Genomic DNA, 25236 nt, shown 5'->3' with positions numbered 1-25236 from the left:
AATTTAAGTTGGAGGCATGGATCCTTCATAGGTTTGGGCAACATAGTGGCAAAAGTTGCAGAACTGCTTCTCTGTGTAAATTTACCTTCCAGGAATTGCTTTAATATGAACACCACATAAATGTGTGGAGAGGTGTTCCCTCTCCACAGCAGAGCCCTGGCATCTTTTAATATCAGCATGGGATGTTGTTGAGTGCCAAAGACTCCCAGAGGGCCAGAGCATAAGATCCTTCATTTAAGCCACAATTGATCTAGAAATTTTAACCTATGGCACCTGATTTCATAATACATTGCATTAACCCAACCTGTTTGACACATGGGAGGGTTCAGGAGCATGTTGAGTTTACCATCTCAACATACCCCCTGTATGACAACTAGGGTTTTTTAGTAAAATCTGTGTCCTGGTTTCGGCTGGGATAGAGTTAATTTTCTTCCTAGTAGCTGGTACAGCGCTGTGTTTTGGATTTAGGATGAGAATGATGTTGATAACACATTGATGTTTTAGTTGTCGCTGAGCAGTGCTTACACCAAGTCAAGGACTTTTCAGCTTCTCATACTGCCTTGCCAGCGAGCGGGGGGGGGGGGGGGGGGGGGGTGGGCAAGAAACTGGGAGCAAACACAGCCAGGACAGATGACCCAAACTGGCCAAAGGGCCATATGATGTCATGCTGAGCAATAAAACTGGGGGGAGTTAGCTGGGGGGTGGCGGCTCGCTGCTCGGGGACTGGCTGGGCATCTGTCAGCAGGTGGTGAGCAATTGCATTGTGCATCACTTGTTTTGTATATTCTTTTATCATTATTATTATTTTCCCTTCTTTTTCTGTCCTATTAAACTATCTTTATCTCAACCCATGGGTTTTACCTTTTTTCCAATTGTCTCCCCCATCCCACTGGGGAGGAGTTAGCAAACGGCTGTGTGGTGTTTAGCTGCCTGCCAGGTTAAACCACAACAATCTGTTACTTAATTGATATGATTCGGCATAAAGGAAGGACTCTTCCCTATGAGAGTGGTACAGCTCTAAGAGCTCTCAGGGAGCTCTCAACTCCCTGTATGTGTGTCTCAATTATTAAAGGAGGGAAAGAAATAGCCAGATCCCTAAAATCTAACATGGAATTTGGTCTTTGGAGGCCAAACCAAGAAAGAAAGGAAGGTATATTTTCACAGTTTACTTTGCTAGGTAGAAAAAAGAGGTGAGTCTGATAAAGTATGCATGCAGGTGGCACACCTCTAAGTCCCATAACAGTTAGTGGGTACAATTTAAATGAGGAGTTCATACCTGCAGTCCTGTAAAAGGATGAAATAAATTATTTGGAAAACTGAAGATGAAAGGTATCTGCTGGGCCACAGTGAAGAAGCTTTAGACTATAAACCTAGGGCATCATGACATCTGTCTATTGAAGTATTGCTGTTCCTTCTAAGAAACAGTCCCAGGGTATGAGATATAATGATTTGCTAGGCAGCTGTAGACTGGTGGATTCTATTCACAGCTTTAGTATGAGAGGGTAATGGCAGTGAACTGTCAAAATGAAGGCTTGTGTGCTATTTCTATGAAAAATTAGCTTGCGAAAGCTTTGTTATGCGATTTGTAAAATGCTATGTGTGACGGTTGAGTGCCTTCTCAGATGATGAAAATTACTTAGAAATGAGGGCTGTAAAGGGCACATAAATATAAGCAGCTGTGGTATAATAGGTAAGATTTCATCTCTAAGTCTCTAGACTTCCAATTCAATATGTGTTTCCTAAACTAAAGTGTGTTTCAGTGGGTTTTTCACTTCCTCTCCTTAGCCTGGCAGACTGATTCAGCTGGAAAGTAGCATGCAGAAGAGTTTCTGATATGAAAAGGGTATTTCCTTTCTTTGCTCCCAAGCGTATTAAAGATGAAACCAGAAATAGTTATTTCTCCATACTTGGTACTCATAAAAACTTGGTACTCGTAAAAACATTCCCTCCTAATTAATCTTCATGCTGTTTGGAAGTAAACTGAGCATCTCCTCTACTCTAGTACAGTACCCGAGGTTTTCAAATCAAGAAATGTTTGTGTAAAAAAAAAAAAACAACTTCCTGAAAATTATTTGCTTTTGGGATATTGCATGTGTAACTTACTGAAATTGTAATTGAATAAAAAATCATTACAAATGGAAAAAATATGAAAACTGTTATGAATATCAGGTCACTGATAATATACAGGCTTTGCAGAAAACTCTGAATGTTTTTAAGTTCTTCTCAGATAGACACCTGAAATGAGAATTTTAACTATAAATATTGCATATCTATTTTTAAGAGAAATCCTAATAATGAGAATTAAATTGTTGCATATAAAACTAAGTTAACCTCAAATTGTCATATATACATCAGTCAGTGTAAAATCCAAAGATTAGAAAACTGACTCGCATTACCTTTAGACTACATTAAGTCTTTTCTTAACTAAATGAATCTATTTTGGTTCAGTCCATTAATCAGCAAGCTTTAATCATAGTGCCAGTTATACGGCCATGTTGTTATATTTTAGAATATTATTCCTTCCTTAACCAGTAGTTAGTGAAAGACTCAGTGCGATAAATGCTGCTTGTGATTAATGTTAAGTTATATTTAACATATTTCAGGGCAAGATGCAGTGACAATTGTTGCTGCATGATTGAATGTGACTGGGATCATGCATACAACACCAGATGGTGCTAAATGGGGAGGGTGAAGGGGTCAGGACTCCTGCATCATCTGAATAAGTATACCTGAATTATTTAGTTTAATCTTCAGAGATTGTATAAGACGTGCACGCATCTATGATGTGGACAAGGCTCAATTGTTTCTGCCTGGTACGGGTACCTCTTCTTTATTCATATGCCCTTAGGTTACATGCAGCACTGCTGGGTAGACGAGTTTGCATGATCCTGGAAAAGTCCGAGTGCCACCTGCCACAAAGACAAATAGAACTTGTGAAATACAGGCTTTCTAGAAGTGCAACAGAGACACAAAAGAGTCTGCTCGAGAGAGAGTACCAGGTTATGTGATTTCTTAAAGGCTAGCTTCAGCCAATGCTGAGCAATCAGGCATGATCTAGCAGTACATTCAGGTGCATGATGACTGTTGTGGTTTAACCCCAGCCAGCAACTAAACACCACGCAGCCGCTCACTCACTCCCCCCCACCCAGTGGGATGGGGGAGAAAATCAGGAAAAGAAGCAAAACCCGTGGGTTGAGATAAGAACGGTTTAATAGAACAGAAAAGAATAAACTAATAATGATAATGATAACACTAATAAAATGACAACAGTAGTAATGAAAGGATTGGAATGTACAAATGATGCGCAGTGCAATTGCTCACCACCCGCCGACCGACACCCAGCCAGTCCCCGAGCGGCGAATCCCTGCCCCCACTTCCCCGTTCCTATACTAGATGGGACGTCACATGGTATGGAATACACCGTTGGCCAGTTTGGGTCAGGTGCCCTGGCTGTGTCCTGTGCCAACTTCTTGTGCCCCTCCAGCTTTCTCACTGGCTGGGCATGAGAAGCTGAAAAATCCTTGACATTAGTCTAAACACTACTGAGCAACAACTGAAAACATCAGTGTTATCAACATTCTTCGCATACTGAACTCAAAACATAGCACTGTACCAGCTACTAGGAAGACAGTTAACTCTATCCCAGCTGAAACCAGGACAATGACTAACTGTCTCCTCAAATCAGCTTTGTGACATATGCTGACTTGAAAGCCAAGTCTCTCCATTCTGTTGATGTGTATGTATTGCTGCAGGCTCAAGAATCATAGAATCATTTAGGTTGGAAAAGACCTTTAAGATCATTGAGTCCAACTGCAAACCTAACGCTGCCAAGTCCACCACTCAACTGTGTCCCTAAGTGCCACATCTACTCGTCTTTTAAATCCCTCCAGGGATGGTGACTCAACCACTTCCCTGGGCAGCTGGTTCCAATGCTTGATAACCCTTTCAGTGAAGAAAGGAAACTTTGGTTTGCTGAGATCTAGTAAGATGCAGTAATTGAAGGATCTCTTCAGTACATTTTTGTTTGGTTGTTTTTTTCCCCCAAATCCTCACTTCTCCCATCCCCATCAATGTCAGCTATGATGCTCTGAATTGCACACTATGGGTTGCAACTGCTATCTGCTGGTTTAGGCTTTCTTTTGCCAAAGGATGTCATACTATAGAGGAATTCAAAATTATTGAAATTATTTCAGCCTCTGAAGTGAATGCAATTGTTTTGGATCTATTTTATTTTATGTAATGTAATTTAATATCATGTCATGTAATCTTACGTTATTTTAAATCAGGCTAAGGTAGTCCATGTGTTGCTGGATGGTCACAACATCTCCCCACCAGAGGGTTTTCTTGTCCGCAAGGGACCAGGCAACTGCCATTTTGACTTTGCCCAAGAAATTCTCTTTCTTGACTATCTGCAGCCCCAGCTGATTAATAAAGTACAAAGGAGGTAAAGTAGGATGTTTTTGCTATCTGAACCACACAATTTCTCTTAACTGTTCAGTATTCTTTCATATTCTTTGTTGAAGCCAATTGTATGAGGCACCTGGATGAAAATATGAAGCACTTAGAGCAAAACGTTTCATTGGGTTTTAACTATATACAGTTAACCAGATTTTATTGAGATCAGAGGACAATCTAGTCCATAATCGCCAGCAGGGAGGTTGGGGGTGGTGTTTGTGGAGGCTTAGTTCTTTCATTTTATTCTCTTCTTTTCTGAGTGAGCCAAGGGTACATAAAGAAAATATTTTGTCTTGGTTTTTTTGGTAGGACTGGCTCAAAGAGAATGGAACAGGCTAGTATGGACTACGAAGCACCGTTAATGCCATGTGGTTGTATCCTTCTCTGTCATTTTCTTACTTGTCATATAGAATATTTTAGAGTTATATACTATGATTATGAGTCCTGAGCTTTTTGAATCCAACAATTTCTGGTGCTTTAAGAAATTAACAAGATATCAAGAATACGAGAAAGGCTTCCATTAAGTATGAATTAAGAATAAAAAAAAGGAACATAATATATGAATGCGTGACTTGTTTTCAGATACTCTGGTAGCTTTTTCTCCTGCCTTTTATAATCCATCCAGGCTAGAGCTAGAGGTCCATTAGCACAGTATCCAGCCAGCCTATCAAAGATAGAAGCAGCCTTCGTATTTTTGCGTATCTTTGAATGTTTGTCTCATTTTATATCTTTATTAAGGTTGATCAGAACTGTGTAATATTTTTGTGATTTTTCTTAATGTTTGTGGCGTTTTAAGCTTAAGTTTTCCTAGATAAGCACAGCCTTTTGTGATAATACTTACTGTCATGCCATCCATCTATTTGATGGGCCTTTTAAATCCATTAGGCTATTCTAACCAAGTTTGGAGACAATGAGGTCTCAGCAATACTTATTTCCTACTAGTTTCATGAAAATTGGTGTCGGGGTAGAGCAAAGAGATACAAATGAGTGCTCCGTTAGAGAAATGGACAGCACAGACTCCATCATTACGTTTTCTGCCATTTAGTTTAGGGACATATTTGCTGGCTGATTATCACCCATATAATTCAAAACCAGGCAAAGGCATATTCAGGAAACATAGGAAGGCAGTAAAGGCTCCAAATAGGAACTATGGTGTTAATAAGTTGCAGTGTACGAGAAGGTAAGACCCACAATAAAAAACTTCAGTAGTTCTTCATCTGATGGAAGAACATATATGAACATGTATATATGTGAACATGTATATATGTAAACATATATAGCTAGACTTATGCCTAGTTGTGCCACCTGCAGATGTACATTTGTGTGTATATTATCAGTGATAGAAAAGGCAGACTTCTTGTCTTAAAATAGTTTATTCAGAGATGTTTAAGATATAGTGAAGTCAGAAGTGAAAAACAGGGTTTTTTTCACTGTCTTAAACTGCAAATAAGAGTGTCTGACATCAAGATGTGAGCTGCACAATAATTTTTGAAACTGCAAATTAAATAGTCTGCTAGGACAAAGTATCACTATCAAAATTTTCCTTAATAGCTTTTTGCTTTTTAGTTGTTTTTCAGTTTCAGCTTCTGACAAGTTGGGGTGATCCATACTACATTGGTTTGAATGGACTTGAGTTGTTCGATGAACATGGAGACCAAATCTTACTAACTGAAAACAGTATCCTTCTACAGACCAAGCGCCTCTATCCCTTTCAGATACACAGTTTGCTCCCTGGCACATTATCATGTGGCATCACTTGCTACTTCTTCCAAATTGCCAGTTTATCCCACGTGATTACTCTGCTTGTATTTCTCTATATTCGTGTGATGATACTTGTTTCCATATGTTTTAATGTATTCTGTATACTTTCGGAACATTTGTTCTCTGAATGGGATGCACCAACAAAGCAGGACAAGGTTAGAGAAGGGAAGGCTTAAAAAGGATATGGTATTTTTTGCTGTCAACATTTATTTCTTCTATAGTATGGAAGGACCAGAAAGTTTGATGAGCTATAAATTCATAAGAAAAGGTTGAGCTCAGTTCTTTGTTATGGAATCTTTCATTGTGCTACAAGAAAGAAATTTTTCCTAACTCTTGTTCTGGAGCTTTAGGCTATTCTAAGACACCCAATCCAGTCGTGAAGATAAGGGTTGAGACTTCGAATTTGATTCAGTGTTCCCTGGGTAACCAACAGAAGGAATGAAGGACATGTTTGAAAGATTCATAGTCATCAAGGTTACACTTCAGTGCTCTGCATCAGCTAAAGTCTCTTAAGAGCTGAAAGCTTCATACCCCGACATATAATTCATGTAGCTCAGTCACATGGAAGAAACAGTTTGTTAGCCATCTAGAAAGGATAAAAAGCATGGATACTGCATGAATTGTATGTCTCTAAGGATCGTCATTGCCTAATAAATAGAGGATATGATGAAAAAGGTAATAAAGGCTTTTTCCTCAGTGCTGTTTTTATTTGTATCTTATATGATACACGATGAACTCGAAACATCTGTAATGGAGAAGAAGCATTTTGAAATTGAAAAGTGGTAACAATTTGTTTTTAAGAACAAGGGATCCTTAGCTTTTAAACAGTATGTCTTTACAGTACAATACAATGCCAGGTAAAGATACCTTAGCTCATTTTGAAGGATCGCCTGTTTCTGCCTGTACAGTAGTGTTGCTTGGATAGATTAGGATCCCCAAAAGAGCATGTTTGTCTTAGTGCAGTACTAAATGTGATAATTCAGTACTGAGTCTGGAGCAAGCTTTTCTTAAACAGTCGAGGCATTGCTGTGTTATTCCTTTAAATTCTTTATAAATACTTACAGACTCAGTCCTTTTAGAAAGCAGGACAAGTGGAAATTTATGCCCCTCAAACTGGATTGCTAGGGATTTATAATTCTGAAGACAGTGCCATCCATCCACATTTCTTTGCATGTCTTTAACATACATATGTTTTTAACATAAATGTTCTCTTACGGAGAAAATCTGGTTACCTAGAAAGCCTGTTCAATAGAAGGTTTAATCTTTCCCTCTCAAAGAACTGAAAGGCCTTATTAGACAGTTACTGATTTTTATCACAAACCTTGAGGAACTCAAGTGAAACCTAATCTGACTGATGACTACCTCCTGGAGGGATACTTTTCTTGAGATACGTTTCATATGAGGAGTTTTCACAAGTTCATGCTAAAAAAATGGGGCTTTGTCACAAAAAAGCTGGGAAGTGCCTATTCCTGATAAGGGAACTTTATTGATGAAGTCATAAATACATATTTGAAAATAAATTAAATGCAGCTAGTAAATTTATTCCTATTTGAAAAATAATTTTGAATGCCAGAATCTGTAAGGGTTGTCCTGCTTTTAAAAATGTGCCCCCAAGTTCCTCAGCCACCTATGTGAAGTAGTCAGAGTATTTTTAAGTTTTACTGCTGTAGTGGTAAATACTCGCTCATGGAATCTGAAAGAGCAATCATGAACTTTTGAATATGGTGTTTCTGAAATGTTCTTTTTGGTTATTTACGCTTAAAGTTTTTTTCAGATATTGCTGCTTTTCCAGATAGCGTCAACATTTTAGAAGATATATCTGGAGACATCCGAACTCCAGACAAACTAATTGACAGAGTAAATGACACAACTGATGGCAGACATATGTGGCTTGCACCAGTCCTTCCTGGTTTGGTACATTTTCCCTTTTCATTCCATTTTAGTGATGTGCATAGATGTAGCTAGAAGCATAAAGGAAAGGGGGAGCATACATAATTTTTAGGTAAATTTGATATTAGTAAATGATGCTAAATCACTGCCTTTTAGAAGTTCTTTTTATTCCAGTTTCTCTTCACTGCACAGATAGCAGCAGTATAGACTTCCCAAGTTTGTAATCTCCTTCCGTCTCCATGGTGCAACAGCAGAAGAATTTCCAAGGCGCGCATAGATGTTTTTTTCAGTTGCTATGATAAAGATACTGACAAAAGAGTTTAATATGCGTGTTTTGTGCAATAAACACCTTTCAAATGGGAGCAGACTGGGATCTTAAATTCATTTTTACAAAAAGCAATGAATATTGTTCCAGCAGTAAGAATTTTTTTAATCTCATTATCTGTGTTGAATTCAAATTCATAAATTAGAAATGACAGACTTAGTATTTCATGTCCTAAGGCCCCAAGTGATTCAGCCCTTTTAGAAGCCCCATGTTTAAAATATGGAGTATCAGATACCTAAACAGGAAAACGTAGATGCGTTCTGACTTTGTTTTGGGAGAGGACGTTTTTTATGGGCCTGTTATGGACATCGTTAAGATGTATTTATTTCTTACAAGAGGATGGATTTCAAAAGTAACAAAACGTAAACCTGACGTGTGGTATGTTGTAGCTTACTGTGTTGGAAAAATCCTTACTCCATATGTTACAGTTATTAGAATATTAAAAGCAAAGAATTAAGTCACTTTTGAAAATACTTCATATATCATTATATGTTGTAATGCAGTGGGTATAATTAAGATAAAGCTTTTAAGTATACTTGGGAATACGGACCACTTGCATTTCTTAGAAAAATGGAAGGTCTGTGTAATACTTGAGGCTCCTACTGTGTAGATCCCACATCTTGAGTCCTGGTAATTAATTTGATGGCATGCTCAGATATCCTTTATAGCACCATGAATGGTTGATCTGACAACCATCTGAGTTTGCTCGTGTCCTTATAAAAGACATGCTTGCAGAGACTCATTTTGGCAAAAAAGGAAAGTAACAGTACCTGGAGTTCTAGCACAGATGCATACACTGCTTTGTGTTGTTATGTCTAACACCAAAGTTCTGTAGAAGAACATAAGAACAGTATTAAAAGGGTAAATTGATGAAGTGTGATACGCAGGAGGGAAGAGTAAGCAATTTAGTGGTGCTTTCTGTCCTTAAACTGTAGCAAATGATACCTTTTCAGGATCCACATAGTACTTTTCTCTCTTCCATCTTCCATGGTATGGTTGTACAGCCAGGAAGTGCAAGTGGATTAAGCAATCAGCCTATCCGTGATCATCTTCTGTAGTTGGGATGCTGAACCAAAGCTTGTGTATACTTACATCCTCATTGCTAAGCTGTTTTGAAACATGCTGGTTGCCTAGAAAGCTGAATTAACTCTTTGCTATATTGGAAGGTTCGAAAGCTTTAAGGAAATTTTACATTATAGCCTTTCTTTTCCTTTCTAAACATCTTTTCCTTTCTAATTCTAAAAGTGTTTTTGTCTTTTGCAAATTTATTACTAAGGTAAGTACAATTTGAATTCTTTGTTCCCCTGTTACTGATTGTCATTTTATTTATTTGTTTGAGCGTATTTTCCATCAAATCTATCATTTGCTGTGAGACTAACAATTGCTATTGGAGACTATGCCCAAATTGTCTTCTGGAAAATCACAGATACAAACATTTCTATTGATCACATCTACATTTCTTTCTTCAGTAAAAAAAATGCATAATGATTTAATACAATTAACAGTATCTTTTCCAGTGCATCAAGGGATTAAAACTTCAGAGGATGCTGGAGATGAAGCTTACGATATGATGGCCCAAAGTTAATATAGTAGCTCATAAAAGGAATAGCATAGAATTAACTGTAATAGGCAAGATTGGTTTCCTACAGCCTAATCTTTGGTCTTAACATCTTGACATTAATGTCACTGAAAATAAAATGAACAATACTTCAAGAAATAATTGGTTAGCCAGCATCTGGAGAATTGTCTCTACATTCCTATTAGTGTACCTCACACAAAAATTGCAAGATTTCTGCAAGAGCTTTCAAAGTCAGAGGATATAGGAGAAATTTTAGTCTTGCAAATAGAAAGGTGGATGCCATTCATGTTTGATAGAAAGAAATGGAAGAGAATTAGGAATAGAATAGAACAGAACTGAACCGAACCTAACCGAACCGAACCCCAGCTTGTCTTATCCTGAAGCACGTGTCTGTATTTGGTTGATGAAATACTCATAAATGTGTCTCTCTACCCCTCCTCCAGTTGACTAGCAGTCCAGGATGACAAGCTCAGGTGTAAATGTCATCTTCTGATGAGTTGTAGGTACATTTGAGAGGGCAGCTCTGGGGTAGAGACAACATCCGTGAATTATCAACAGAGACGATAGCTGAACTTAAATCCTTAGCATCAGTTATCTGCTCTTTAGCTATATTACTTTAAATATGGACCTCTTTTGATGCAACATACATGAGAATTTAATTTCTTTGGGGAATTTGTGCTGTTAAATATAAATTAATTCTCTTTTACAGGTGAATAGGGTATATGTAATTTTTGATGTACCTACTACTGTGTCAATGATCAAGTTATGGAATTATGCCAAAACTCCTCAGAGAGGTGTGAAGGAATTCGGTGTAAGTAGTTTTTTTATGCATTTTGTATGTTCTGGTGAGTCAGCTTGCTTGATTTCTGTACTTATTTTCACAGTTTACTGAAGTGTGATTCCATATAATCTCAAAGGAGGGGATTCATCTCATTTAACTCTGCATTTAGTATTAAAATGACTAATCTATGCCAGTCATCTGTCCTCCCTTTCTTGTCCGGGGAAAGAACACTTTATCTGATTTTTTTCTTAAATAATTGTCTTAAGACAGGATAATGCTTTTCTTTTTCCACTGACTATAGAGCAGGCCTGGAAGACTAGTTTAAACTACAAACCCAAGTTTTAGACAGCTGAAGTGAGGTGAGATTCATTAATTGCTAGATTTAAGAGTGATTCACTCCAGTTAATAGAATGGCAATTATGTAAAACATGAAATACGTTTTTAATTACCTACTTGAAAGCTGCATTAGAAACATCAGTGAGAAGACAAAAACTTGGGGGAAAAAAAAATCAAACCCCAGGAGCGAATAGAGAGAAATGGAAGTTTTAATGAACAAAAGCTAAACTAATGACCATTTGTGAAACAAATAGGGCAAAACGATTTCTAGGTAATTGATAGAGACAGCTGATGAAAGTGATGCCTGATTTCTGGATGTTTTGTTTGTTTGTTTCTTAAATATCTTTAGCTTCTGGTGGATGACTTGCTTGTCTACAATGGGATTCTGGATATGGTGAACCATGTAATATCAGGCATCCTACCAACCTGTGATCCAGTGGTCCCATATCATACCATTCTCTTTACAGATGATGAGAAGATTTGCCATCAGGAAAAGAGAACTGTTATTAGGTATGTGAGCGGATCTTGATCGGAAGAAAGAATTTTGTTTTCATGAAATGTTTTTATGTGACTTATGTCAGTAATATGTATATTGCTATAGAAAATTCCCTTCCAAAGCATACTCAGCCTCACTTAATGAGAAATAACCAATATTTTTTTAGGTAACAGGATCAAATTACCAGCTTTATTTGTAAGCATTTTTTTAGCACTTACTGGGATTCATGATTCATATTTACATATGTTTTCATGGAAGCCTACAGTAATAAAAGAAAGAAGTTAGGCTTCCTTAGAGAAGAAATAATAAATCCCAATGATATTACACGGAGGGAAAAAAAACCCCAGAAAGTTAATGAAAAAGAACCAAACATCAAAAGTAAAGAAAAGGAAGTCCTCTGATTTGGCACAGATACTAATTAAGGAACCCGAATTCTACTATTTTATAAATGTTCTAAAATAATGAACTTCAGAAATGAGAAATGAATTGCATTCAGAGGATGACACTTTGAAACCACTAAGTTGGCAATCTCACAGAAAATGTGATGAAATGCAGTGAAAAATGCACTTATATTTAGAAGGTCAGGATTGATAGGGTCTAAAACACAGTCCCTAGCAAGGAAAATAAAGATTGAAAGAATAATTTATTTTAAATGAGACTGAAAAGTGAAGAATCGAAAGCTTATAGAAATAAACACTTTCTTATACATTGCACAGCTAACAAATAGAATGTCTTGCACATACATCAATTGGAAAAAAAAGGCGACAGTTTTGCATTCAAAAATGGCACATAGTCAATTCAGAAGAATATTCAAATATTTAGAAATAAGTGGAAGGAATGTAAGCTGTCCTGATTAAGAGCAGAAGTTCACATTTGCCCACAGGGTTTGTGTTCCTATGTTTCTCTAAACCATTGGCTCTTGGCCACTGGTACTATCAGATGTTGAAATAAATTATTATTGTTTGGATGTATTGTGTTAGACTCATGGTTTTGTACAAGTGGCTGTGTTGTCATGGTAAAATTTGAAGGTAAACAATTTTTCAAGTGAAAGGTTACTGAAAGGAAAATGTCTTGAGAAAATACGAGTTTTGAGAAATTTTTCAGTGGGATATAAAAAGGAGGTGGAGAAATGAACCTTTACGTTCTTTAGCTTAGCATCTTTCTATGAGTAAAGTTATTTTATTGGAAGCAGAGAAGCACTAGCTGTAATCCTAGATCTTTTCCACATAACCTCCTTTGCACATATTTATAAGACATATATCCTTTGATTTAGTTTTAAGAGGCAGGTCATGTAAACTGCATGATCTGTTTTCCAGTCAAGAACATGCTGAGTCTCTTCTCTTCTAGACTTCTGTGCAGGAGCTTTCCTGGTCTTTCTTCTTAGCCTGTTTTGCAATCTTCTTTTCCTTTTTTTCGCCTACTACCCTACTAAAATATAGGGTACTTAAGCAATAGAAGACAAATCCCTTACTACATGCTGGATAATATCCCTCCAATTTAAAAATACTCTTCAGCTTTTATATATTGTTACTTCTGATTTTGGCCTATTCTCTTTCACATGTCACTGTTCAGTATTTTATGAACTCCAAACTTGAGTCTGATATTGTCAATAGTGTAATTTCTGATCTACTTCAGTATTGGTTCTCCTGTTTCACTCTGACAGTTTGAGAGACATTACATTTTTCTCCAAAAATAGAAACCTATTTTGTGCAGTATTTGTAGAGAAAAGAAAAATACACTTTTTTTTCCAAAGGCATGGATGTTTTGTTTTTGTCTGTGTGAAAGGGAGATGTTATTAGTGATGTTTTCTTTAACTTTCAATTCAGCTCACATTTTTTTCTGTAATTTGTGTAATTTAACTTTGAAGTTATTACTACTTTCCCAAAAAGGAATTGTTAAAATTTTGCAGCAGCCTGCAAACAAAATTTGTCACAGTAAATTAATTTTGTTTACTTCAGAAAATTTTCAAATAATGCTATATCAACACTACAAGACACTGTTAAGTCCATATAGGGATTTTTATACCCTCTTTGTACAGCACTGATTTAAAATCTCACTTTGGTTAATGTGGTTCAAGCTGTGTAGGCAAGCAAGAAAATTGTAAGTGAGTATGATACTTATATTTGAATGTGTGCCTGAATGAATGCCACTAATTAAAACTGGCAAGAAGTCCTTCAGGTGGATGCAGACAGAATGCCTTTCCTTCCTAGATAGTCTCATATAATGTGGCTGTGTTTCATAGCTTTGTTTAGCCTCCAGGACCTAAATAACTTATTTGGTAACCTTTTCCATGACGCATAACTTTTCACAATGTTGATTATTTTGGCTATTGTACTAATTTGAATCTTTTCAGCAATCATGTGGGAGATCAGGATGTACGAATGATGAATGAAAATGAGATTGTCACAAACAGCAAGAAGAAACAGGTTGTGGCTGATCCAGGTTAGTTCCGTGTTCTACAGTTTTCTTCTGCTTACTTTCTACAGAGATGGGATGGATATACAGACCTAAACTGGGAAAAGTGGGGAGACTTACACCTCTTTTATATATCTAGCTCTACTTTTTCTAACATAGGAAGGCAAACCAGGAATGTCAATACTCTGGTGGATTTTTATTCTATATCTAAATCTGAAAGTGGATGATATAGCTTATACCAACACATACAGAAGTCCTCAGGAGAGAAACTGACCAAAGATAAACTGAAAACTGGTGTTAATTGTGCAGGTTCATAGATAGCTTTTGGAATAATAGGCTCATTGCATCCCCACTGGCCTTCTAAGCAGCTTCTGAGATGATGCATATGTGTCTCACGATTAGCTCCTTGTTACTCCTCAAGCAAATCCAAAATCATGGTAAGTGTAACAAGGGGGAAAACATGTTGACTTTATTCCTCCCACTGTCTTTCTGGTTGGCCTTTTCTCTTACAAAGTGATAATTAAAAAGGCAACCTCTTTTTTTCCCAAGGAGAAAGAGTAGATTGTATTTATAGTCTGAAAATTCCCAGTCATTCATTGTAAATTACTCAGAATAGCTCCCTAAATACATTACAAATTCTCAGCCAAGCTGGTATATTCATGATTGGTTTTCTCTCCTGAGCATGACACTTTCTCCAATTAGTTCCTCTAGAAAGTGTTAACAGAAATTATTTGATGGCTTTTAATAACAGTTGTGTTGGAGAAGGATTTGAAATGCCATTGCCTGTACAAGTACAGCTTCAAAGTTATTACTATATTAGCGCTAGCTGCGTCAAAAGTGTTTTGAACATCTCTGTGCCTGTTGTAATGGCATCCTGGGTTCCAGTGCAGACATACCCTATGTCCACTAAAGAATAGGTGTCATTGTCACGGCCATCACATCTATTGTCCAAGCATTAAGGACGCACAACGCCTCTGGAGTCATCAGTTGAGGATTGCCTATCACCATCTGCCCCATGTCTCCTCTGGAGTACTTACTGATATCAGCTGCAGTGGTTGGTAGCAGATTCGTAGAATGATTTGGGTTGGAGGAGACCTCACGGTTCCCCTCCTGAGGGAGGGTCCAACCTCCTACTCAGAACAGTGTCAACATTGAATTCAGACCAGATTCCACAAGAATGTGATTCCATAAGACTGTGAAAAAATTGGCAGCACTCACTGTCAATGTAAGAAACATTACTCAGAAGAGTAGCTTAGTTTTCATTCTGGGATGGAAAGAGAGATGGGCATGTTCCTTCCGCGTTTTAGTCTGTGGCTTCACTGTAAATACAGGTACAGTCTTAAAACAGCACTCAATTTTCCTTAACAGCTTTGCGTCCCAAAACCTGCATATGTGAAAAAGGACTGCAGAGGAGGAAAAGATAACATTGGAAAGTCCTGAATACATCCAGCCCTAAATAACTGCAATCTAGATCTCCAAGATATGTATCATCCAAATGGAAGATTTTCCGTGTCTGCTGCTGCTGAACCACCTCCTGTCTTATGAGAGGAAGTTTTATTTGCTACAGGAAATTTTCTTCAGTAATGAAATTTAAAGCATGAATTCAGTTTTCTGGGTTTTTTAATTGTCATTATCTGTCTGACTGTTTTTTCCTCCTCTCTTAATTGAAAATCCAGGGAGAAAGGAACATAAAGGAGTGAGTGAGAACCTTATTGCTAGCTGACAACTGTTCCTGCCATGTACCAAGAACTTGGGTGAAGCAGGATGGTTATAACAAGAGCTCTTTCAGAGTATTTCTCAAACTTTAATTCCTAAATCCTAGCTGGATGGTCACGAAGCTCCTCACTAGAAGGAAGTGTCTGCTTTGTTTCTGATGCCTGTAAATAGTTCTTTGGGAAATGCACTTAGAGGAAATATTCTTTACCTCTCGATTTCTGGGCTGCCACTGTGTTGATGCCATGGCTGTCTCTAGGGGCTGACACTGTTTCTGACATCTGGAGCATGCAGAAGTGTGTTGAATGCTTTTAGAAAATGGAGATCAGGAAGTGGGTTTATCAAGGTTTAATAAGTAGGTGTCAGCTGTCACTTCTTTCATCTTTTGCAGTGAAATAATTATTTCTTTCATTATTTCACTACCATGAAAAAAGAAAAATAGGTGTTTTGCCTGAAATGCCACTAACAGGCGCTCTACACATTCTTCAGAGTCCTCCTGCTACAGAGCAATGCTATTTTCTCCTATTTTGCCTGAATTGATTATATGAATGAGGAGGCCATACCTTTGTGCTGCACCAACCAGATCTGTGGCCAGCAACATATCATCACTTTTGACAAATGGTAAATGCATTTTAACTAGCAGAAGGTAAGGAGTAAACCGCATTTTTAAACACAAAGTACCCTGTATATGTAGTCATTTAAACAAAACCTCTGACCAAATAATTATGCTGCAGGATTTGTAGCTATGCAAAAGTACTTGTCACTGAAAATTTCTTGGTTGTGACAACCTGTAAATCTCTTCCATAGAAGATTCTTCCTTTCTCGTTTAGAACTCGCTCATTGTTTCCAGAGAGAACTGAACACTCTGAAGTCAGTATATACTTTTAGACATGAAACAGAGATATACTATTGCACCTCCTGATACAGAATTAAAATGTTCTGTTTCCCGTTCTGTACTAAGTCAGGAGTGCAATGTCTTGTATATTGCCTATGAAAAGCATACTTCTTAACTGGTGTTGGCTAAACTGAAAAGACACAAGATAGCAATGCATTTCCCAGATTTCTGTGTATTGATGGAGCAACAAAATGTATTTTGTACTAAATACAAACCACTTTACTTCTAAATGTAAAATAGTGTGAGTATATTGTACTTTGTTGAAAGGCTCTTCCCAAACTGCACTGACAGAAGAACCCTCTGTCGTTCTGAGAACTGTCTCCCCTTGTGTTCTCAGATAACCATCATGTGCAACTCCAGAATGAAAAAGAGAAGCTGCAAGGGGGGTTACTGGTACAGCTAAGAATAGATATAAATGTATGCATTTGGAAGAGGAGAGGCTATAACAGCAAGGTTTTTAAGACTTAAGGCACAATCACAGATTTGTCATGTAGGCAATCTCTAGATGAGATGAGACCTGTCGCATTGTTTGTTCTTCTGAGAAAATTGCATTGAATGTGAAGATAAATGAAATCCGTCATGTTTCCTGGCACAGAATAGCATCCTTCTTATTGATCAGAAAAGGTATGAGGGGGAGAGTACTTTCTATGCTCATCTATCTTCTCTGTATCTGTCTGGAGCATTTCAAGTCCTATGTGATGGACTAACGATTTTTCAACCCTAAGCCTTTGAGGTAAGTCCAGGTTTTGTAAATTATTGCAAAATACCCGGTCAAGCTCAGATGGGTCACAGTTCTCTCTATTGTCTGTTTCTCTGCCACCAACTCTTCCTCACCGGTCAGTTGGTAACTGCAGCCAGTTTTCACACCTTTTGCCTCTGGAAATCTGTAATGTATCCAGTGCAGCTGGTCTGGCACAGAGAGTATTGGCTTGTACCTTCCGTCAGACTCTGCTACTCCTTTTACTCATTCAAGAGATTCCCCACAATTGCCACGCTGTGGAAAGACCATGAAAGTTTTTAAAATACTTCCAGAAAATTGTTAAGTTGTGGAACATCCTCCCCTGCAGTGTCTCTGTCTGAAAGAAGGGTTTGCCAGCCTGCGCTCTGCTCTGGGATGACACACGCCACCAAGGCAAGGCCTAATGAAGTCCTTGAGTCTAGTCAGTCATATATAGAAAGTAGCATAATGTTTAGAAAATACTTCATTAATCTCTGGGGGAGATGTCAGCATTTGCCCTCCTAATTGGAGCCGAGATGTAATGACCCTTTATATAACCAAAGATAATTAAGTGTCCTTGTCAGCCCTATATACACAAACATAGATACTTGACTCATTTCCACAGTGAATCAGGGTTAAAAAAAAAAAGTTTCATTCCATTTTTCACCTTTTTTTTAACTAGTCACAAGTACATTCATGTCAGACTAGTATTTACAGGAGGGAAAAGAGGAAGAGTAAACATGCAATCAAGAAAATCCCCACAGAGCACTTCAGTCAATGTCAGGCACAGTTTCAGCAAGAGTAATTCAGCAAGAATGTGCACGGTAACATCATTCGACATTGTCAAAAGCATGGCAAAGGAAAAGGAAGGATTAATATGAATTCTTGCTGAAGCCTTTGATGTAAATTATTAAACTTTCACCCAGTTCCAATTTCTGCACCACTCAAAAACCTTTATGTCATAGTTGCTCACCTTTACCTGTAGTGACTTGCATTAAAGGGGTTGGATCAAGATAACAGAAATGAGTTTGTTTGTCCCACAGTGACACTGAGAAGGGCAGAGGATAAAGAAATAATCTGTGAGGAAGTACGTGTCATGCTGCCTAGTTTTTGGTATTTAAAAAGACGTTTTTATCAGTCTTCACTGTGTAATCTGAAAACCGGAATGCCTGGGAAGTCCTGCAACTTCTGTTATCAATTTCTGCCTTTTGTGGTTTAATCCAGTAGAATTTAAACAGCAGTGAGAAGTACCTGTCTGTGGACAAGGGAGCAAGCAGTGATGCAGACAGTGTAAAAGGCAGCATAGAAGACACAGAAGTTTGTGTATTACTGAGTCAGGACACTAATCCTCATTTTGGAGGATGAACCCATAAGAGCTATGTGAGGAGCTATATACGGCAGCTAAATTAAACTGAGCTCTTCTCATGGCTTAGGCTGAGCCTGGACATAAAATTGCACCACAGCATTCTGCGTAGGTGATGCTGCTTTTTCTGTAAGATTTCCTGGTCCTGCTGGGCTTTTACTGTGTTCCTGGTGTGTTGGTCATTCCCCGTAGTGATGTTCAGTCCTGTCATTTCAGGGATGTATGCTAGACTGGTAACATCTGCAAGAGCCTGACAGTGCCAATGAGTGACTGGGTGTTGTGAGATTGGACTGAGATCTTGTACACCAGGTAACACACTGAAATGACCAGACATAGGACTCGCTGCCAGTGATGATGTGAGTATGAGATCAGTGGTTGAGGGAGGTTGAATGTTGAGTCTTTAAACCCTCTTGCGTTACCAGGAAAAGCTCGCTTCTCAGCCTAAGTCAGGTAAGAGCAAATGTGAAGTGCTGTATTGACATCTGAATTCTGGCTCATGCAGGGGATGAAGTCTGCTTTCCCTTTGATTGAGTCAATGGCTATTACTGTGTAAGACAGAAACATCTCCATTCCCTCCTGCTATCTGCTTCAGCAGTCCTCACTGTTGGAGGCACCTCTCTACAGGCCTGGGGAATATAGCAAGTGATTAGAGTTCAAACCAGCAGTGGTGTGAGCAGACACGTCATGTAGGGATGCCTTAGGCTGGCCTCCGTTTTCTGGGGCTGCTGATCCAGGAGGCAGAGCTCTAACAGGAGCCGCTCTTCTGGTAAGAGTCACTGAAGTAGCCAAATCTCTTCCAATATTCTTCAAAAAATGTGAACTCCAGAACACACTGCCTAGTAATGGCTTCCCCAGTACTAGAGATACTGTAACTATGCAGACTAGAGCATTTGACGCACCTTCCTGTATTCCCTTTTAGCTTTTTTTGTCATGTCTATCTTTTAGCTGCATCATTATGCTTAAAAGGTCACTCCTTTTGTCTTCCAAAACAGTCCCAAAGGTCCTGTTCAGAATCATTGTTCGTTGTCTTGCAGGCGTGACCAACCTGGTTTGCTCTTCAGATGTATGTGCTCAGATGTATTACAACATAGGTTTCATTTCATCTAGTTTCCCATATGTAGGCCACTTGCTATCTGTGATCTGTGGTGTCACCAACCCCTCCGATCACAGCACAGTGGCTCCCGTTTGCATGGGGCCCTCCTTTCTAGGGGTGCTGGTGCTCCATGTCTGCCTGCTTGGTTATTGTCCATTCAAAAATGCTGCAGAGATAAATGTTCATTTTGGAGATGTGCACTGACTAGTCTCCTCTAAAGAGCAGAGAGGGAAGCAGAGAGGAATATAACATACTGGAAGAATGTTTGCTTCCATTTGAGTGCTGAGGTCCTGGTATTCAGAGCACAAGAAGGAGGGTTCCTGGCTCAGTGTCTCTTTGCCCATTTCTGTGACTATTTGCTTGTTTGCTGAGAAATGACTTACAGCCCATGTGAGACACAAACATCCCTTTATCACGCAGCTTGTATCACCCTAATGGAATTCTGTCAGCTGAGGATAAAATGTGGACTAAGAAAGCAATTATAGAGTGAATCTCCTAGCTGCAGGAAGAGCTGAGAGATGGGGACAGAGTGCCCAGCTGGAGTAATTTCCTGTCCGACTGGCCTCTAAATCTTGCTGGGAAAAGATCAATTTTCCACCCTTGTCTAATAGCATCAGCTCCAGTCACCCTGGCTCGGGACCCTGTGAAGTGCTGCAGTGTTGAGATCTAGGCATAAAAGGAAACATTCACAATTTGTGACTTCTTTCTTACTGACCTAGAAATTACTGGAAAAAAGGGAAAACAAGGCTTACAGACCTTCTGGCCGATGGCTCCCTTTCTTAGCACCTGGTTGAAGGAGAGGACTGACCATCCCAGTGATCAGCAGGGTAGGAGTTTCCCAGCCTGGACTATTTCTTCCAACACTACACGGTCCTCCACCCATAGCTCACTGCTTTGGCTCTAATTAGGAGAGGAAAACCACCACCTCATGATCTGCTAGCAGCCTTCCCCAGGTATGATATTTATTTGTGGAAGGTCCCAATTATACAGTGAGACCACAGTGAAATCCCGCCTTTAGCTTTCAATTCGCTCAAGGTCTCTTTGGTGTGACTAAAATCAACTCGACTCACAAATTCTTAGTGTGCGTCTCTGCTCTATTGCTCATGGGACTTCCAAAAATGGCAGCATGCATAGATTTTGTGCAGTTTTCCCAAGAGGTTGGGCATTCTGGGGAACCATAAACCTAAGGAGATATATCAGACAGATAGACTTAACTTGTGCTCTACTCTTCCCTCTTACTCATATGTGATCTGTTGTTTCAGAGCTCGGTTGCTTGTGTTCCTTAGCTTATCTGGATCTAACCGGAAAAGGGGCTTCACAGCGGTTTTTGAAAGTTCATCATGCTGGGCTAAGCATGTGGAGGAGAATGTCAGAGGACGCTAAAGGAACTTAGAAATAGCCAAATCTCCATCTTCTCAGCAAGGAAGGCAGTTGCTACCTGAAAGTCTGGCCCTGGGGGAGGCAGGGGGTGGGTGCAGTGCTAAAGAGAAGGTTTAGATCTGGACGCTACATCTCGGAGCCATTGTAAGGACCAGGAAGAGCCTGGTACTCAGCTGCTGCCTCCTGAGCGTGTGAGCCCAGCTGAGTGTTACGGACTGAACTGATCTCCAAACTGTATGCCAGTCAGTACAGCTGGACCTGAAACAAATGTTGGTCAAAGGTTCAGATGGAAAGCAAGCGTGGTAGGCATAAGGGTAGGGGAACACAGAAGAAGCTGCTATGGCTGTGAAGGTTTCTCAGGGAAATGATTCTTCACCCAAGGGGAGCATTGTACTTGGGAGAAGAGATGGTCCCTGTGGTAAAGATAATGAACTTGGAGCAGTTGAGCCCTTTTGCACTAAGATTTCTCTTCTGCCTGATGGCAGCATAAGGTGGCTGCCAGAATAGACGTTTCTGCCTGTAACAAGCTGGGGAAAGAACTTTCATCTTGAGCAAGAGAGAGCTTTCGTCTTTCATCAAAAAGGGCTCGGACTGAGGCAGCACTGGCACAGCAGCTTTACGGAGTGTACAGAATGGTTGGCAGGAAAATGAGTCAGCCAGCACAGCGAACTGAGCTGAGACACTGACGGCTGTCAGCCCCGCTTGCTTACAAGTGTGGCTTAGCAAGTGTAAAACACTGATGGTGCTGTTCCTGCCTGTTATTATTCATGGCTCTGTGCTCCCATTCATCAAAGATTTCCCTGGCTGCTTTCTGCAATTACACACCTTCTTTTTTACCTTACAAAAGTCAGACCAGGTTACACCGGGCTTCATCCAGTTCGGTCTGGAAAACCTCTAGGGATGGAGGCTGCACAACAATGTGTTTTAATACTTGACTGTCCTAATAGGGAAAAAGTTTTTCCTTTGACACAAAATAATCTATAGTTGCCCCCACTGATTAAAGGCCTAGATCAGCGTGGATAAGACTTCTGGCATTGTGGAAAGGTCATCTCTGCTGTCGTCATCTAGCCATATAATAATAAATTCCGTGTCCCAACTATAATATCAGATTTACAGATTAGCAGAAGTCTTATGATCTGCCTCTTTCCTGGTCTGCTGGAAGCACTGCTAAAAATAGAGTAAGTAGCAAAGCTACCTGAAATGGTATAAGCCTAAACAGTAGTAAAAACTAATCTACAATGAATGTCAGTTCTGGCTTGTTTCCAAAGGAATGCTTTTGGGTGGCTTGCTGTATACTGGAAATTGTTTGGTAAGGATTAGTTGGTGAACTGATGAATCAAACTGACATTTCCATTACCAACAGGAGATCTGTCTGTGGCCAGAATTCATGGAGAAGGATGTGGGACGATAGTAAAACTTTTCATTATGTTTAATATTGTCAGAGAAATGAAATAGCTCCTGTTATTCATCTGTCTGGGATGGTAACATACCTGAATATTAACACGAAATGGGAAATCTGATCAAAACCCACTGACCCAGCAAGACATTGATATGTATTTTTATCACTGTCTTTGGGACATTGAGAAAATGTACTCTTCACAATAAATCTGCAAGAAGCTAAGATCTGTTCAGTACTGTACTTGGGTAGATCAATGCATGTTCTGTCCTTGTGTATTCTGTCTGAAGTCCTTTGGGATCCCCCAGTGTCACTATTTTTCCTCGGGGAGTAGCATTAAGGCCTTAGGGAGATCCGCACCTTGGTCATCTGCTTGTGGTTTGAGAATACGGGTCGGGGGACGACTTGTTGGACACTTGTTTGCCTGTCAGAGTCTGAGGGGAGGAGAGGTTCGTAGGGGAGGGCTCCAGCTCATAGTGAAAAAGTAACCATCTATAGAAGCATATGAATATAAGAAATGGAAAAGGGTCTCTGGAGGCAGTTTCACCTTGGGAAACAAAGACTGTAGATTTAATGTGAAAATTACTGAAGTAAAGTTGAATTGGAGTGTGCAAGAGGAACTAGGTATATAAATGTATAGAGAAAGAGAACACATCATGAGAAGCAGGCATTCACGTAGGAAGAATGGAGAAGGGATTAATGGTACTGCCCAAGCCCTTGTGACTCAGATTTCAGTTCAGATTTTGCTGATAATTAATATAAAGATGTTGACAGTTGCCTAAACTGGTTCTGCTATATTTTAAGTCATAAACCAGAAGGGCTGGTGGACTTGTTTTGCAGAAAGCGTTCATCTTATGCAGGGGTATTATTATTATTAACAGTATGAAGGGGTAAGCATGAGGTCATAAAATGTATGATTCAGTGACTGATTTTGACTGCAGTTACGCATTAGAGGTATTAATGAGAAATCTGAAAAATGAGTTGGCAATGCATGTAGATCTAACCATAGTAACGGGTCCTCCAAAACAGGGCCACAGAAACTTTGCCATTTATTCTTCTTTATCCACTGATGCAGATATAAATTAAGTTTCTACAGGCTGATTAGCCTGTGGAGAGCTCCTGTCTAGATGATCTCCTAGCACAGTGCTTCTGGGAGAAGAAAAAGCCTCAGATTTTTCTATGCTGGATCTGATCCGCAAGTGATTCCAATGCAGGTTGTTTGTATGGCTTCTCTCTTTTTTTTTTCCCTTTTTTTTTTCCTTTTTAATTTTTGTCAGATGTTTGTTGTATTGCAATGGTTTGGTTTTTGCTGCACAGATTTTATTATTCGGTTTCTTTTACTAGAACACTGTCTGATCAGAGGGGTTGGACCAGTTGACCTCCAGAGGCTCTTTGCAGCCTAAATTATTCTGTGATTCTGTGACCGGTATGGATCAGGACCCTCTGTTTAACATAACTTATCCGCTGTAGAATCTGCCTGCCAGCTGAAGCCTACTGAGCCACAGCATGGTGAATATTAATAGGTTGCTTATTTAATGCAATCAATCAGTATAAACTGCAAATCGCCTGAGGCTGGAAGAAGTATTCATGTCCTCGCACTTCTGACTAGACATCTGCTCCTAGAGATGACGCAGGGGAAGACAACCTGTGCCGTGGCTCTTAGCTCCTCAGGTTACATGCAGGGATGAATACATAAGAGAGAGTGCATGTTACTTGAGTAAGTGTGATACTAATGAATCTCTGGATTTGGGTGTGACTGGAGAATAGCAAATGTAATGCCTATAGTTAAGAAAGGAAAGAAAAAAATAATTTGGTCTGGTATTGGGTCTTCAGACCTGAAAGTACATGTTCAAGGAAAAAAATAGAGTTATATAGTTTAATGGAGAATAGATGGAATGCAACATGGATTTATAGACTAATTTTTCACTATGTGTCTGATTGCCTTCTCTGTCTGTCTCTATACAAGTGAAGGTGATAACATTTTGGAGACAAGGCTTATTTAGGCTAAGGAACAATGCAGGCACGGTGCAAATCAGTATGAATTGTCCAAGAAGAACAATGGCTGAATCTTTTTAACTGTCAGAATAATGGGACTGTGTAATTGCCTTTCTGTCTGAATACCAGGCAGCAAGACCTAAAGTCTTGAGGCAAAGCATGCTTGTAACAGGACACATTTCTGGCAAGCGCAGGATGCTGAAAGTGAAAGCAAAAAAACCCGCTTTCATGCCCGTTTATTTAAGATACTGCTGTCTTACTTCTGTTATGCTGACTCAGTTTTGTTGCCCTCCAAGGAGAAGGGCTCTTTCTGCAGGTGTAGGCGATCAGCCCTCACCCTCCTGTTGTGTTAGGAGTGGGTGACTATAGAAAAAATAGGCTGGATGCAGCAAAGCTCTTCAGAATTGTGGGAAGACAGCTGTGTTTCTCTCCCCCAGCAAACCTAGGTAAGCAAAGCTAGCAAGGAAAGCTAAGGCTTGTAAAAGGATGAAAGGACTTGGTAATGCACAGGAATACAAACAGCAGGAAGGGCTCAGGAAAATGAGTAGAAAATTAGTAGGTTTTTCTCCCTGTAGAAAAATCAGGGAAGGTGGCTCAAGTACTGGAGATGGTCACAAAAGTGCAGATAATGTAGTAACCTAGGAA

The 25236-nt window shown here is 39.3% G+C and overlaps 1 protein-coding gene across 3 annotated transcripts in view; it reads left to right on the top strand.

Annotated features, from left to right (window-relative positions):
- Positions 1-16883, top strand: part of KATNIP (katanin interacting protein) — a 64996-nt gene extending 48113 nt beyond the window's left edge. For all 3 annotated transcript variants that reach the window (XM_052772944.1, XM_052772945.1, XM_052772943.1), the window contains 8 exons: positions 4287-4444; positions 4765-4829; positions 6022-6132; positions 7991-8130; positions 10720-10821; positions 11477-11637; positions 13977-14065; positions 15407-16883. In XM_052772944.1, coding sequence (XP_052628904.1) covers positions 4287-4444; positions 4765-4829; positions 6022-6132; positions 7991-8130; positions 10720-10821; positions 11477-11637; positions 13977-14065; positions 15407-15462 — 882 coding nt within the window. In that variant the 3' untranslated portion in view covers positions 15463-16883. The remainder of the gene's footprint in view (positions 1-4286; positions 4445-4764; positions 4830-6021; positions 6133-7990; positions 8131-10719; positions 10822-11476; positions 11638-13976; positions 14066-15406) is intronic.
- The last annotated feature ends 8353 nt before the right edge of the window (positions 16884-25236 follow it).

The sequence above is a fragment of the Harpia harpyja genome, chromosome 21 (genome assembly GCF_026419915.1).
Source record: "Harpia harpyja isolate bHarHar1 chromosome 21, bHarHar1 primary haplotype, whole genome shotgun sequence".
NCBI lineage: Eukaryota > Metazoa > Chordata > Aves > Accipitriformes > Accipitridae > Harpia > Harpia harpyja.
Note: the sequence above shows the minus strand (reverse complement) of the source record. Positions and strands in the feature narration are given on the sequence as shown.